The 16,305-nt window shown below is 38.3% G+C and overlaps 1 protein-coding gene across 2 annotated transcripts in view; it reads right to left on the bottom strand.

Annotated features, from left to right (window-relative positions):
* Positions 1 to 4,526: 4,526 nt before the first annotated feature.
* The window catches only part of si (sucrase-isomaltase (alpha-glucosidase)), a 120,769-nt gene continuing 108,990 nt past the window's right edge, over positions 4,527 to 16,305 (bottom strand). For both annotated transcript variants that reach the window (XM_036584998.1, XM_036584999.1), the window contains 6 exons: positions 15,523 to 15,579; positions 15,244 to 15,368; positions 13,494 to 13,582; positions 11,276 to 11,325; positions 9,064 to 9,234; positions 4,527 to 4,907 (listed from right to left, as the gene is read on the bottom strand). In XM_036584998.1, the coding sequence (XP_036440891.1) occupies positions 4,830 to 4,907; positions 9,064 to 9,234; positions 11,276 to 11,325; positions 13,494 to 13,582; positions 15,244 to 15,368; positions 15,523 to 15,579 (570 nt within the window). In that variant the 3' untranslated portion in view covers positions 4,527 to 4,829. The remainder of the gene's footprint in view (positions 4,908 to 9,063; positions 9,235 to 11,275; positions 11,326 to 13,493; positions 13,583 to 15,243; positions 15,369 to 15,522; positions 15,580 to 16,305) is intronic.

Below are 16,305 nucleotides of genomic sequence, written 5' to 3'. Positions count from 1 at the left end.
AGGGCTGCCCACCACTCCGGGCAAGTGTGCTCACTGCCCCCTAGTGTGTGTGTTCACTAGTGTGTATGTGGTGTTTCACTGCACGGATGGGTTAAATGCAGACGTGTTGTGGTGCTAATAAGGGTCACTTAATATTTATTTATTATTAAAAAAATGGACAAAATTTAGGCTTCAAGATTCAACATACTTAACTGTCTTAACTGATAGCCTATATTTAAAGGGCTGTGTTTCAAACCTCATTATAGACCACTCTGAATTTTTATTGTTATTTTTTTTCATGATATAGTCGTATACAAAGGTTTGGGCACCCCTAGTCAAATGTCATGTTGATTTTTTGAGTGTAAATAACTACAGAGAATCATCTACAGAGAACACACTTCTGCACATTTTACTGTGTACTTGTTTCATTTATAATATTGGGAAAAAAATAAAACTAAATGTGGCCTGTGCGAAAGTAAAATTATATTTTATGTATTATTTTTCCCTAATATGTTAAACTTAGTAAATTAATACATTTGTAGAAACATATCATATTTAAGTGTGTTCTCTGTGGACGACGTGAGAAACTCGACACAACGTCATTTCACCAGGGGGTGTGCAAACTTTTGCATACAACTGCATCAGTGCTATGTTATGATTGAAAACACCTTCAATAGAGAAATAAAAACGTTTTCCATCGTTTATCTTTTCAAAATATCTCACATTCAAACTTAGTAAAAAAAGGACAATCAGCATTTAGGAATGAAATTCTTTGTTTGTAGATTTATATTCTGTACATTGAACATTTCAGCCAAACTATCACTTTAAAGCTTAACTCTGCAGCCTGTCTGAAAGCGCTGCAGTGTATGAGTTAGAGAGCTTTGTGAGCTGCTTTCTGCTGTGTGTTTTGGACAATGTATTCCAGCAAACACCAGCACTCTGCGTCCTACGTCAGCGCTTTGAAGTCACTTGAGTGTGTTTTCCTCTTTCATGCTTTCTTTCTGTTCTGTTTTTTAATGTTGAAGTACTTTTGTCTCTGTCTGTTTGAAAAGACAAAGAATCTTTGTTTTCAAGGCTGGTTAAATCAAAAAGACGTCGCCTGTCTGGTTTGATTTATTCCCGAAATCAGATTGACTGACTGTTATAATGGGCCTGCGTTTCTGACTGATGTTTGTCTTCCCGAAACGGAGGAGAAAACGAGGGGAGTATTGTGGAGGATTAAAAGCAAATATTAGCATAAAATCACAATTTTAAATCAGCGGCAGCTGAAGGAATTTCTCCTGAAGTGAAAGCACATAATTTCATTCTTTTTTTCCCCATTTATGTATTACTCTTAGATCAGAATCATAACACTGACAATGTGTTAGTGAACTTTAGAAAACTTGGGTAGAAACTAAAACCAGCCATGAATTTCCTATGAGTGCACTTCACTGTTCACACGATGGCATAAATGGTTTATTATGTAAGTGACATTGTGTTGACATAAGGATCCTTAAAGTGAAATGACAGACCTTTAAAGATGCTCTGTTCTAGAGAAACCTACCAAGTCAGAACTGTTCACAGTGGTGGTGACAGGAACCAGACGTCCACCTCTAAAAGCTCCCTCACAGAAAGTTACTACATGAAATGGTTATGAATTCACTGCCTGATGACTGAGACACTGTTTTATGACAGTTTTGAGAAGATTTTGACCTAAAATATCATTTTTTTTAAGATCCATTCGTGGTGCAGCATCATTTATAAAAGCTCAGAAGACTCGTGTAGGTTCACTGGTGGTTCTGGATAGTAAATAAAATGTCTATATTTGTGTTGTAGTCATGGCGACCCCTGGTTCCTATCACCACCACTGTAAAGACATCTGAGTCTTTACAATTAACCATTTCACACCAAACCACTGATGTCCCATTCCCCTTTAAGGGACTGTAAAGAAAAGTGTTACACCTAATAGATCAATTTTGACACCAGAGTCAAACAACTTTAAGATGATTTCACTTCTCAAATAATGTTTTTTTTCAGTATATGAACTGGAAGCGAAGGGTATATTATGAAACATTCACAATGTTTAACTGTTGAAAGATGTTAATGTTGAAAGATTTAGATTTGTCATGAGTTTAGTTTTAAATAAGAAAAAAATTATTGTCTCATGTTTTCACAAAGAGTTTTAGTCTGTAGGCGGAGCCTAATTTTAGCCACACCTCTGCAATTTAGAGCAGGATGTGAGACTGCATCCCAGTCCCTCAAGGAAGATAGGTTTAAAAGTCAGCTTGGACCTTTTCAGACCCCCCGCCACCTTAGGGTTTTGCCACAGAGCCATGTTCCAACACGGCAGATTTAAATGAGCCTTAAGCCCAGGCAGGGTAGCTTTCATGTGGGGAAGGCTGTTCACTTATCCCCTTTGACTTTTGTTCTCCATACTTTGCCTCAAGACACCTTCGTTCTTAGTACCATCCAGAACCACCACAGGACAGAAAACTGGTGAGCTCAGGCACAATCGTGTCCCAAAATCATGTACCAAGCAGTTAGATCCCATTGTTTTGAAGTAAATGTGTCACAACGTCTGAAAATCAGTGTAGGGCATTAAGAATTGTCACTACCGTAACACAGATTTTCTGCAGTTAAATAAAACCTTCTGTGTTTAAAAATAAAAATATGATGATTTTATGTGTGCAAAGCTGTTCAAAGCTGTGTTTGCTGGTCATGTACTGGCTAGCATTTCTGAGATCTGCTCAAAATCACCTAAAATTGTCTCTACCGAAACGGTCACTACTGAAACATTTGGTAAAGTTTGGGTAGGGTTGTGATGAATTTGGTAGTGACAAAATGGAATATTGAATAATTTATATTAATAAAATAACATGATTAAGGTATAGGGTCATTCAGAAACATTCAGACACAGAAAGTCCCAAATTAATTTCCAACACTGGCATCAAAACAATTCAGTAGAATGATCCATATATGATGTTCTTAACTAGGCCTCTGTTTTATGTCTTCCATTACTTGGGAATGACGCTTCATAACGGGGTTTTAAATGGAACACTTTAGTTCACGACCCCTTATGTCAATGCAATGTCATTTATATCACAAAACTTGTGATTACTAACATAAGCTGTATATACATACATATATATATATATATATATATATATATATAGCCCTGTGATGGACTGGCGACCTGTCCAGGGTGTATCCTGCCTTCCGCCCAATGACAGCTGGGATAGGCTCCAGCACCCCACCGCGACCCAGAAGGATAATCGGTTTAGATGATGGATGGATATATATATATATATATATATATATATATATATATATATATATTTTAATGTATTCAGGTATTGCTTTTTAACCCTTGTGTGGTGTTGATGTGTTTGTTACTCAGTGGTCTGCTGGACCCACCACATTATCAAATATCACAAGTGGTCAGCGTAGGGTTCTCCTCTAGCAGCTGTAGCCAGTCAGCAGCCTGTCCATGTTGTCCACCCTCACACACACACACACACACACACACACACACACACACACACATATACAAACACATACACACACACACTAACAGCAGGCCATGTAGGAGGAGAACAGAGTGAAGGACACAGCACCTCCACACTTTTACTCCCCGTGGGTTCACCCAACACCACATGTGTAATATAAATGTGTGGGGGGTGAACAGAGTGAAGACACTGAAAACGGGTTATTTTATATGTTCTTCACAGAAAATGAGCAAAGACCAAGAATCTGAGGTTCAAATAATCATAAATCACATCATTTTTTTATGTTGGTAATCATTGAAAACGGGTCCCACAAACTTGAACACCACACAAGGGCTAAATGTTATTCAAATCTTGTGGATGTGTTACACCCATATGTAGGCAGCCTTTAAACAGTGTTAGGAACTAAGAAGCAGGATTTTGGCTAAAAGCGTATTTTTTTTCCCCACTTTTTTTATCTTTTTTAAGCCTCCTGCTATTTGAGTGTCAGTTTCTCCTACTGGGGAGGCAGGACTGCTGTTCTTTTGCTAATTGAATAGTTGCTCGAAATGCACTTTTTTCCTCGCACAATAAAACCCCAAATAATTATATTCTCAGTTGGATCTTCACCATCCTGTCTCATTTTGCAAAAAAAAAAGAGTAAAAAAATCTCCATTATCGTCATTAGCCACCAACTAAGGCAGGATCCCCCCCCAACCCCCCCCAATCCTCCACACACACCACACACCTACATGCCTCAACTCACACTGATTGCCAATTAGAGCAGAAATCAATTTACAGTCCCCATCACTAAATTGATATCATTATGTTTATTGTGGAATGAATAATTGATTATCATATCATTATATCTGAATCTAATTGTGCAGAAAGCCGGCCTGGCAGGTAGCGGCGGCAAAGAGGCCACAAAAAAAGTGATTGTTGATAATTAGGGGTTATTATTGTCATCTTCCCAAGATGCCGCCATCAGTGAGGCAGTTTTCCAACTTTAGCCCTGTTAGCAACAAGGCCAACCAAGGACTCCAATAAAATACAACTATTATTATACTGACGTTCTGCGACACAAGCTTGTTTTCAGAAATGAAGGCCTTTATTTTAATTACAAATCATTACAGTCTGGATATTATATACTGACAATATGCTCCCCATATACATGTTACATAACACAATATTCACATTAAAGGATACAAATTAAAATATATAATATTACAGCTTATATTATAATACAAATTACATTATAATTTCTCTTTTTTATTAGCGCCACTGCTTAGCTTTATAAATACAATTCACATAATAAAGAAAGATGATCATGTGGTAATTTGGCAGGCTATAGATGGATATGTGTGCTGAGTTTCTCTAGCTGTTCCCATGTCATACCCCTGTGCTCCAGGAAATAGTGAAGGATTGATCCACAAAATACGGCCCGCTGGTGGCGTCAATGATCAGCTCCTGAAACACAGAAAGGACAGAGACTCAGTATTCCTGACTCACTTTGGATCCAGAAGCACACTGAGTTTTATACATTGTTTAATAGAGAGAAGGTGCAGTTTTCTGGTGATGCCAATGTAAACTCTCTGCTTCATATATTAGATATGCTGGTTCAGCTGAGAAAAAGGTGCTAAATGTTGCAATTTATAGACAACATTTAAATGAATTAAAGCAATATTATCAGTTTTATTCAGCCAGTTTTCCTCCTCAGTCCTGATTCAGTGTTTCTGTTTGCTAAAATTGAGGGTAAGATTTTTTTTTTCTCCCAATTTTCTCCCCAATTTAGACGTGTCCAGTTCCACCCACTAGTTAGGACTCCCCCGATCACACGATACCACCCGCGCTAGGAGGGCTAAGGCTAGCACAGGCTTCCTTTCGAGACCTGTGAAGCACCACTGCATCTTTTTAAACCGCTGCTAACCCAACATCATCGGACAGATGAACGCGCTCAGAGTAGAACGCTAACCACCAGATCTGTTACGTCAGCTAACAGACGCCTGCTGGGGAGAGGGGGTCCATCCCACCCACCCAGAGAGCGAGGCCAATTGTGCTCTCTTGGACTCCCTGCCATAGACGGCTGTAGCGTCACCAGGGATCGAACTCACGATCTCCTGATGACACGGCCAACACTTAGACGGTTGCACCACTTGGGAGGCCCAGCATAAGATTTTTCTCCCCATTTCAAAACAGTGCATTTTATTGTAGCTACATGAGTGGGAAAATTTGCTTCATCAGAAAATATTTATTACTGAAGTATTTATAAACGCAAAGATTTTTGACAATCTGACTGAATACATTCCGATTATAGATGAAGACTGAGGTGTTTATTCTCACTCTACTCAACAATCTGATGGAAAATCTGTTTACATGCTCACTACAAGTAATCCGATCCAAAATTATGCGCATGCGTAGAACCACTTAGTGTAGACATTACCATGACAACCAGCATCACGTGAGTCCAGTCAGAGTGAGATGAGCAGCAGTGAGCAGTGCTTGTGTTTTTAACTGCTTTAAAATGATGTCAGACTCAGGAAAACGTCCTTCACATGTCCTTATTAAAGAAGGCCGAGAGGAAGACGTCGTGTTCTGAGACACATAAGCTGGACGTCCGTCCCACCGCCGTCTTTTAAAGATCAGAGCATAAACTTCGTCTCCTCTGCAGACCAGTTTCTGCTCCACTGTGTTGAACGGTATAAACTTTCACTATGACGTGACGAACATGATCAGAACGGACTTCAACTTTCCGATAGGGAATGTAATCAGATACAGGCGTTTACACGGATATTATTCTTCTATTTAACGGATTATTTACAGGATTACCCACCTCGTTCAGTCGGATAGTAACTGTATTCTGAACGGCCTCAATCAGACTAGTCTATTCCGAATGAGGTGTTTACATGGACGTATTCTAGCTATAGTATTGAGCTATTTGTAGGATTATTACTGGATTATCAGGCTGCATGTAAACATGGCTAAATGTTCCAATCATTGAGAGTGTATATCATGTATACAGTCAGTGAATCATCTCCTCTGTGATTATAGCCTCTAGCTCTCATTCATACAGCTTGTGGATTCTTGTTACAGTGGAGGATCTTGAGGGGAACTGGAGCTCCACCAAACTGCTGCTTTTGTTAGTTAGCTGCTTATTGATTTATCCATAGTTCTCCTGCGAGCACTGTCCAGCGCAGTCTGCTGAATTACTGATATTGCTGACATCAGAGGTGTGTTTTGCTAGTAAACTATACTTTGATGGACTTTGGTGAAAAACGCATTCATGGCATGATAACATTTTAGAGAGCCATTGATAAAACTTGCCATTTAAAAGCCGCGTTTGAACAAGACGGCTGCGGAATTAAAGCAGCAGCACTGTGGCTGGGCTTCCGTCTGCACTACTATGGATTGTTTTGAAGGGTCAAACTAGGGAAACGTGTTTAAAACAACATTATGGCATTAATAATCTATGGTTTTACTGCACTAAGTGGTGGTTATTACGTGGTTCTAGTTGTCCTGCTCACTATTTTTTGTGCATGTTTTGCCAAGCTTGTTTTATTTGTTAGTTTTCCAAGTGTTTTTGCTTCATTTAAACAAACCTAAACTGGTGCCAGCATCCCGCCAGTGTGTCTTTTATGTGACACACGATGGCACACGCATGCTAATTTGAGAGAAAACTAGCTAATTAAACTAAATGCAACTTTTTCTTCAAAGTAGAAAACAAGCTTTTATCCATTGTTACGTAATAATTAAAATACAGTCCCAAACTAAGTTTTTAACAACAATAATGTTGTTACTATGCAAATTGGCCGCTGTGATCTCTGACTCAAAACCACAGAATGTGTCACATTTAGTAAAATGATAATGACTCTGCTCTGCATTTTATCTTGTAAAACAAAAACAAGCGACGCGCCTTCATTGCTTTGGGACTGCTTTTAAGGCCCCGACCCCCAAATTTCAGGTGAAACTGAGCGATTATGCCTAATTTCAGTGGACGCAGCCATTAAAATGCGATAAGGAGGCATAAAGCAGTGTTAGTGTGTGTGTCAGTGTGAGCTGCCACCTTTTCGCTCCCTTTAAGCTGCGGAGAGGCAAACACACACACACAGAGACAGATGGAGCTGCCTGGCCCTTTCAAACTTAGTATGCAGTTGGGAAATGCTAAGAAAGATAAATGGCTCGGCGCGGGCTGGAACACTAGTTATTCAAATCCAGACACAGCGCCTCTCTCTGTCACTTTCTCCTTTCGATCTCTCGCCCAGCTGGTGTAAATCCCGGCCTCTAAAGCTCCACTCGCGCTGGTATTAATAGAATCTGCGTTGTTGGTCCGTTTGAATGCGACTTTGCAAGGGCAGCTTTTCAAAAGAGTCAAGGGGAAAGCAGCAATATCATTGCCCTCCACCTTTGTCACGGATAATCCATTTCTCCACCCTTACGCTAGCACTGCCTTTTCAAAAGCCGGCCTCCGATAAAACCCAACATGAAAACTCACCAGCTCTCGCTCAAAAACACTTTGATATGAGCTTGATATTTTGTGCATAGCTGTCAAGTGTAGCTGTAAATCGCTGCTGTTCGAATACAAAACCTTGTAAAAACGTGGTTAAAGTTTCTTATACGACTGAAAATGTCAGCTGCCTTTTTGATTTCATGATGAATGAATTAATAGAAATGGCCCACAGTTATAACTAAAACACCCTAAAGCCTACAGAAAGATGATTCTTTAAGGGTTCTCTAGTAAAGACAATGGTTCTATATAGAACACTCTTCATTTAAGCTCTCAAAGAACCATTTGCAGGCTTAATAAATAGTAAAATGCATAGTAAAATGGTTCTTGAGACTGATGGAGAATGTGTTCTGTATAGAACCTTTTTGGTTAGCACCAGCAAGGTTTCTTCTATAGTTACAGTATCAAGCTTGTAACCCTTTTTGGTGCTACACAGAACTATTTGACCAGGCAAAGAACCAATTAAGCATGCATGGTTTTTTACAGAACCAATATCTTTACTAAAGAACCTTTGAAAAACCCTATGCTTATTATTCAGTTATTGACATTATCCTATAACTATTATAAATTATTCAAAATATTATGAATTATACTAAAATATAGTTACTATTATATTCAGTAACTACTATAAATGTTCAGTAACAACTGTAGTTTATTTTTAAAAATCTCCAAATTATTTATTTTTCACTATATGATTTAGTGACTTTAGTAACTAGTATATTATTTTGTAAATTGTTATTGCTTTTTAATTTAATTATGATTTCACAAATTATTGAGTAACTCATTTGATTTATTTAATAATAAGCATTGATTATTGAGTAATGACATTGCTGAATTATTTATTATTTAGTATGTTATATAATAATTTTAGTACCTACTACAGTGTCTCATAAATTATGATCTATTTATTATTTGGTATATTATTTAATAACCTAGTAAATTATCTATTTATTGTTTAGTATGTATAATAACTTTAGTAACTACTACATTCTTTAATAAATTCCTGTCTATTTATTATTTAGTATATTATTTAGTAATATTTTTTTGTTCTGTTTTGGAGATAAAAGATTTTTTATGACAGTAAAAAAAAGAAAAATGAAAAAAGAAAAAACGATGTCTGACCTCTGTTACTGCATCGTGGTGAAAATTCAGCAGGGTTCCTGACTCCCCGGGGTAGTCAATGGAGGCTTTAGTGATGGGAATACTTCCTGCCCCCCAAACTCGCACATAACCTAGGCTCAGACGGTCAGCAGGGTTCAGGCCGTTTTGAAGAAGAGTGCTTGTCAGAGTATTCTGAAACACATACATCAAATACAGCCTGTATTAGAAACACTAAGTAATCATTGTTAAATATTATTAACTGACAATGGCATGGTACACTCACTGGCCACTTTATCAGAAACCCCTCTTGTAGCTCCATTCTGTAGATGTACAGTTACAGACTGTAGTCGTTCTGCTGCTGCACAGTTTATAAGCCCCCCTCTACCCTTTTCATCACTGGTCAGTTTCTGAACACTGGGCCACTGTTGTCCAGATATTATTTGGTTGGTGGTCCATTCTCAGCACAGCAGTAACGCTGAGATGGTGCTGCGTGTGATGCTGGTACGAGTGTATCAGACACAGCAGTGCTACTGGGGTTTTACACACAAAAATATCCAGACAAGAGATGCTCTGTGGTCAGAAACTGACCACTGATGAAGGGATAGAACAGGAGTCGACAAAATGCGGCTCTAGAACCACAAGCCGCATTTTTACTGCCTTGTTGTGGCTCCACAGCAGAATCAGATTAGTAGGTAAAAATAAAATAATCCTCCTTTGCAGTAAAATAAAGCTCTGCTGATCGTTCAACACAGTTTAACAATAAATGGTCTTAAACTCTGGAGTTAATGTAGAACTGCTAATTCACCCTTTAACCCTGAAGATCAGCGCAGACTGCTGGTCACCATAGCAACACAGACAACAGTCTCGCCTAGCTAGCAGCTAACGAAGCAGCAAAGAGAAAGATTGAATCCATAATTCAGAAATGAATGGAATTATTTGCATTTATAATCACTCCAGCTGGTTTCCTGATACGTTTAATCTGCAACGAGAAACTGCTAAACACTAAAAAGTTGCGAGGCTGAAGTCAGTTTCTCATTCGCCAGCTTCCCGTTCCACCTTAAATGGTGCAGCAGTTACATTTTGGTGCCTTGGCTGAGATTCAATGTGGAACGGAAAAATTAAAACAAGAAGCTGGCAAATGAGAAGCGACTTCAACCTCCTAAAAAGTCGAACATTAAAAGACATTTTACAAAAAACTATTACAAGAACAGTTTCCTGCCAGAGATGCGAGAAAAACAGCTATAGTTGAGCTAAAGCTTAAAGCAGAGCAGAGTAAGTCTGTGTTTTCATTTATATTATATTGTTTAGTCTATACTAGGACATCAGCACATACTGAGACATATTTACAGCCAAGATGGTAAAATGTTACTTAATAAAATGGACATAAAAAGTTGAGGCTCCCAAGGTGATTTGATTTTTGTTGAAAGGACCAAATGACTCTTCTTAACATTTGGGTTGCGACCTCTGGGCAAGAGGAAGGCTAACCCAAGCAGAGTTACAGTCTGTAACTGTGCACCAACAAGGTGGATCTACAGGAGAGGGGTTTCTGATAAAGCGGCCAGGGAGTGTACCATTAATAAACAGCTGGATTTATAAGATATTGTTTTTCAAAATGATTATTTGTGTGATAATTACATAAAGTACTAAAGCATGAATCACAATGGTTTCTTATTTACTTGCAATACTTAGTGAAACCAAATGTGATTAAATAATAATATAAATCAAATACAATCAATAAAATAATTGTTCTGTAGGTTATATGACCATTTTCTTCATATAAAAAGATCAAAATCTATTACACTGACTTACAGATGACACTGAGGAAAACACAGGCCAATGCTGTAGACATGCGATAGCGGTCCGAAGATTATATTTTTAATTTAAGAGTGACATCTAAAAACATAAAGGACACCAGCAGACTTTGTTTGACCTCGTTGTACAAGTAGCCAGAGATTATGTGGGGCATTTTTTTAGCCCTCACAGTTCGGTTAATCTTTCAGCATCTGACCTCAAATCCGCAGAACATTTTGGCCGCGCTGGACGGCGCTGGCTGGCTTTAAACTGCACGGCCACTCTGCATGAAACGGTTTTGGAGCAGGAGATGTTTTAGCCACAGATGTTTGGCTACAAGAGACGTGGTCTGCTTTCGAATTCCCCGTTGGCTTTAATGACAACTGGAACACAGTGGTTTTGAGAGGCACAGAAAAATGCAGCAGAGCGAGTGTTAGCGTACCTTAAACACGCTGAAGGACAGCAGGAGGTACTGCCCACTCTTATCAGTGTCTGGATGGGGCCGAGGAATCGTCATCAAACAGAATGGGATGAGGAGAGAGAAACAAAGAGCAGGAAACAGGAACAGAGCATGAGTTCAGAGAACAGACTGTGAAGAACCATTTATATTTTGCCTTTTAATTTGTGTAAAATACACAATACAAACAACTCAAAGAATGATGCATTTGTGTGTGGAGGGTTTCTACGTTCTTCTGTATCAGTGAGTGTAAAGGCTGCATGATTTTAGCCTGTTTTTGAGCCTGATTTAGTCACCGCCAACTAAATGTCATGATTGTGCCAAATTTTAGCTTCAGTGACTTCATTCAGACTGAGTGGCAAAGTGATTAGTTGCCCAAACGAGCTCCAACCGAGTGGTCAGACCACGGGATGGCCCAAAATTTTAGTTTGAACCTCTCAAAGCTGCAAGCAATCACAATTACTAAAGACATGTGACAAAACAGAGGCAAATAAGTCAGCATTTTACATGGTAAAGCTCATATATACTGACTTTGCTCAGTCTGACTAAATGAAATTGTGAGGTATAAAAATTAAAGTAAAATTCCACTAATATTTCTGCATAATTACACTGTGAAGATGTAAATAAAGGGTCTCACTTTATTGGATAGTCCACTATAGTCCCCTACAGATTATCTACATATATTCAAACAGTTAATAAACTATCTGTTGAAACTCAGTTGATTCTAAACAGTGGTGGGGTTAGGGTTAGGATTCGGACCAGGGTTAGGGCTGGGACCAGGGTGACGGTTGGGTTTAAGTTTTGGGTTGAGGTTAATGTCAGGGTTAGGATTAGAGCCAGATTTAGAGTTAAAGAAAACTATGGTCAATTTAGTAGATATTTAGCCGAATGTAACTTGAAAGTAAATTAAGTATCTACAGAGTATCTAAAGTGGACTCTCCAAATAAAACTGTTAAAGTGCTGTATTTCAGAAAAATGCCAGAATCGTTCACAGTGGTGGCGATAGGAACCAAACATCTGAAGAGTTTAAAAACCTCTACAAACTACCCCACATAAAACTATTACATGAAATGGTTATGAATATGCTGCTTGATTCTTTGTTACTATAATGTTTGGCTGAAAACATTCATGTAGGCAAAATAATTCCTCCTAAAAAAATTCTTACTTTTGCTACTATCAACACCACATAGAGACAAAGGACTTGTGTAGGTTCACTGATGGTTTTGGATAGTAAATAAAATGGCTACGTTTGCGTTGTAGTCATGGCGACCCCTGGTTCCTATCACCACCACTGTAACGACATCTGAACCGTTTCACACCAAACCACTCTGAATCTCTCTGTTTACAAATCTAAATCATTTCTCTTTTAATATATCACTGCTGTCGGAAGAAAACCTCGTATCTCCATTTTTGTTTTTCAGTTTTTGACATAATTTGAAAATACCTGTCGCCCTTTACATTCTGTGTAAATTTCATGATGAATGGACCAAAAGTAAACGGCCCGAAATGACTTGGAAAGACATTGGGTTTCATTGAGTTACATTGAAAGTAAAGTAGGTTTTTTCCTTCTCCTGTAAAGTTACCATTTTGGAGATACAAGGTTTTCTTCCGAAAACAGCGATATGGATATTATATATGTCAGCTTTACTGTAAATTGTCTGTAAACAGAGCTGTCCAAAGGCCCTCCCTCCATGTACAGTTTGTGCAGTTTGAGCTTTTGGTCATATACAATGAGAGAGCCAGATGTGCAGTGTGGTTTGTCAGCAAATAAAAAGATTTTCCAAATTGCCCTCTGTATGCCTGGCTTAAATGCTGCCGTGCCTCCTTAACCCAGCCCTGACCGTAATCTCAGCAGGCAAAAGATCAGCTTTGGTCTCTTTTTTACATTCTAATAAAAGCTGCAGTTTTTGTGAGGAAAAAAAAAGTTTTTCCTCATGGAGAGCAGCCAAATGAACGAGCTAAATACTCATACACACTCGGTTGTGTTCAACACTTGGAAGTCTCAGTTGTGGCTGGTGATAACAAAAACACACTGTATCTTTGGTGGCTCATTAAACAAGTGGAGAAATTGTGAGGAAAGTTTCTAAACCTTCAGTCAAACCACATTTGTGTTTGTGAGTAGAAGAGGATGTTAAATGAAATGACAGTAATATTTCGAGACTCTTAAGGGTTAAATCCAGTAGTGTCAGCCAAAAAAACATACCGATGCCCTCCCCATCGTCCCAGAACAGAGAACCTCGCGCTGTTCCATCATCTCCAAGGGCAACGATCAGTCCCAGAGGATTTTGCCGACTGCAGGGGATGAAGGAAAGGAGGGAAGGATGAACATGACAAACAGAACATCAGTGGATGATACTGCAGCACATGGGCGGGAATCAGATCTCGCACTGTTTCACCGAATGTTCACATTTTGCGTTTTAAACTGGGATGAGCTGAAGGACGTTTTCTGAAACTGCTCATCTGATTAACCTTCAAAAGCAGAGGAATTTTACAGGAAGATTCAAATCTTTCAGTCCAGAACACATTTGTTGAGATTCATCGTGATTTGAATTTGATGAAGTTATTATTGTGGAAAAAATCCTTTACATTCTTGTTATATTTTTGTCGAGTTTTAAAACAAAACAAACTCAAAAATGCAGATACGAACTTGTCAATACAGAAAGTAAATTCTAACACTAAATAACTCGGGCCGGATTCACGAAAGCTTTCTTAAGAAAAAACTTGCGAAGGTTCTTAAAACAAACACTAAGAAGTTCACAAGAATGTTCTTAAATGCAATTCTTGAAAAAAAAAACTTAAGAAGTTCTCAAATTTTCTCTTTTCTTAAGAAAATCATCGTTGTTTTCTTACGTAGGCCACGTTGCATTTTACCACATACCATAAATGACGCAAGATACAGTTTGGATTTCTATAAACGAAACTATTTCTGTTATAAGTTCAATCCACACAGAGGAGCAACATGGAGGAAAAACATCAAACAAAGTGTCTGAAAAATTTAAGCAAACAAGATCTAGAGGTGATGGAGGAAGAAACAACCAACAGGAAAAAAATCCTCATTAGAAAATATGATAATTGGGGGGTGACGGAGGAGGATGGGCGGGAGTAACAGAGGCAGCTTCCGAGATTAATTTAGATGCTGACCTCTTACAGCCTACACTCAGAAACAAGGGTACGAAACTGTCTCTGGGGCAGTGCCCCTCTTGTCACTGGGGTGGAACCCTCAAAGGTCCATCTCAGTACCTTTAGTCAGGGAACATAACTGAACCATAATCCACTGAAATGATATGTTCTAAGCTGTACTGACTCCACACACCCCGTCTCGTCTCCAGGCTTTTATTTTACTGTTCTGTTTTAAAACATTCGGTTATGAAAAGGTACAAATATGAACTTTTCACCTGGAAAAACTCATTTAAGGTTCACAATCAGACCTTAAAACCACTGTTGTACCTTTGAGGGAACATTTACACTGTTTGTACCTTGATGAACGAAAAATGTACCTGAACAGAACCTTTATTTCTTACGGTCTAAGACAAGTGTGAGGCTGTTGTAAGGTACGTAAGAACGTGATAATTTTCAAGAATACCAATTTTTCTTTGAATCATTCTTAAATAAATAAGAGAATTCTTAAGAAGTTATTTGAAGAACAACAAATTTTTCTAACTTTTTTTCTTAAGAATGAAGTTAAGAAAATCACACATTTAAGACACTTTAATGAATCTGGCCCTAGACTTTTCAAATTAGCATTAGGGATGATATTCTAGCTGAATATATCAGTTTTTCCTGCTTCTATTTTTGTTCCTGTAGCTTTATCATTTTTTTTTCTTTATTTTGTTTTTCTTTCACTGCAGCACTGAATTTAGATATTTCCATTAGAAGTGCTCCATAAATCAAATCTGTTGCCTCATGGTAACGTGCAGTGTGTGTTCTTTTCTTTTTGCGTGCCTCATGTTTACCTGTAGAACGTGTTATTCTCTGGTTTTTGCCATGGCAGGATGTGGCCTCCTCTGACATGCAGATTGATTTTGTTCAGTGGAGTTGGCATGTTAACAAACTGGCCTCTTACGTCCAGAGCTCTGGCCTGAAAGAGGAAACACGTTTCTGTCAGTAAAAGCGCGCTCAGGACCGACAGCGCGGATCTACAGGTAGATGTGCCGCTTTAAATATTATATGATGTTAAACATGGTTGAATTAACACAGTAAAGCAGAAACTGGAGTGTAGCAGTTAAACGTACCGTGTGGTAATCATACCAGCTAGCATTAGGGACATAAGCAGACACCACAGTCTCACCCTGCAGAGGAAATAACAGACTTTTAACCATTAACCACCAGTTTACAGTCAGGAAACATCAACAGCTTCAATCCATAAAGGTCTCTGTTTCACTAGTCTATCATTTTACTATACATTTCATTTAAATAGACTTACACAGTTAGTTAAATTATAAATTGCATTTGTATTTAATTTACAAATGTAATCAATTGAAAATGAATATACAGTTAGAGAACTGTAATTACGCCTACATTCATTCATTTATAACATTACAACATGCTTTTTATCTCCAGAGATGACTGATTTCTAATATGATATATCAAAATGAAAACTCTTGGCTAAAATTCAGGACACACTGGGCCAAAATCCAACAAAAAAAGCTGACAAATAAAAGCAGTTTACATAAAATAAATGTACTAAAGTTATTACAGCATGTGTGCTATGAACAAACAACACTCTTGACAACACAGAATGGTTGTTCGTCCAAGGCAGTGACTTTCATTTACTTATTCTTTGAACTTCAGCACATTTTTTTCATTACTTCACTGTTTATCTGCTGCTGCTCAAACTGTTTGAATGTGTCTGTGCTGAATGGTACAGGAAAGCAATGGAAACGAACTGTTATTCATTTTGATTAGCCTTAAACATATTTGTAGACTTAGAGGCCTTTCTCTTTGCCATTTTTGACAGGTCACAGATAGGCCCTGGGGTCTTAAGCCTGTGCCCTCAGACTGTACAAGTGCCCTCT

This window comes from Colossoma macropomum, unplaced genomic scaffold, assembly GCF_904425465.1.
Source record: "Colossoma macropomum unplaced genomic scaffold, Colossoma_macropomum, whole genome shotgun sequence".
NCBI lineage: Eukaryota > Metazoa > Chordata > Actinopteri > Characiformes > Serrasalmidae > Colossoma > Colossoma macropomum.
The sequence above is the reverse complement of the archived record's forward strand: the minus strand, read 5'-3'. Positions and strand labels throughout refer to the sequence as shown.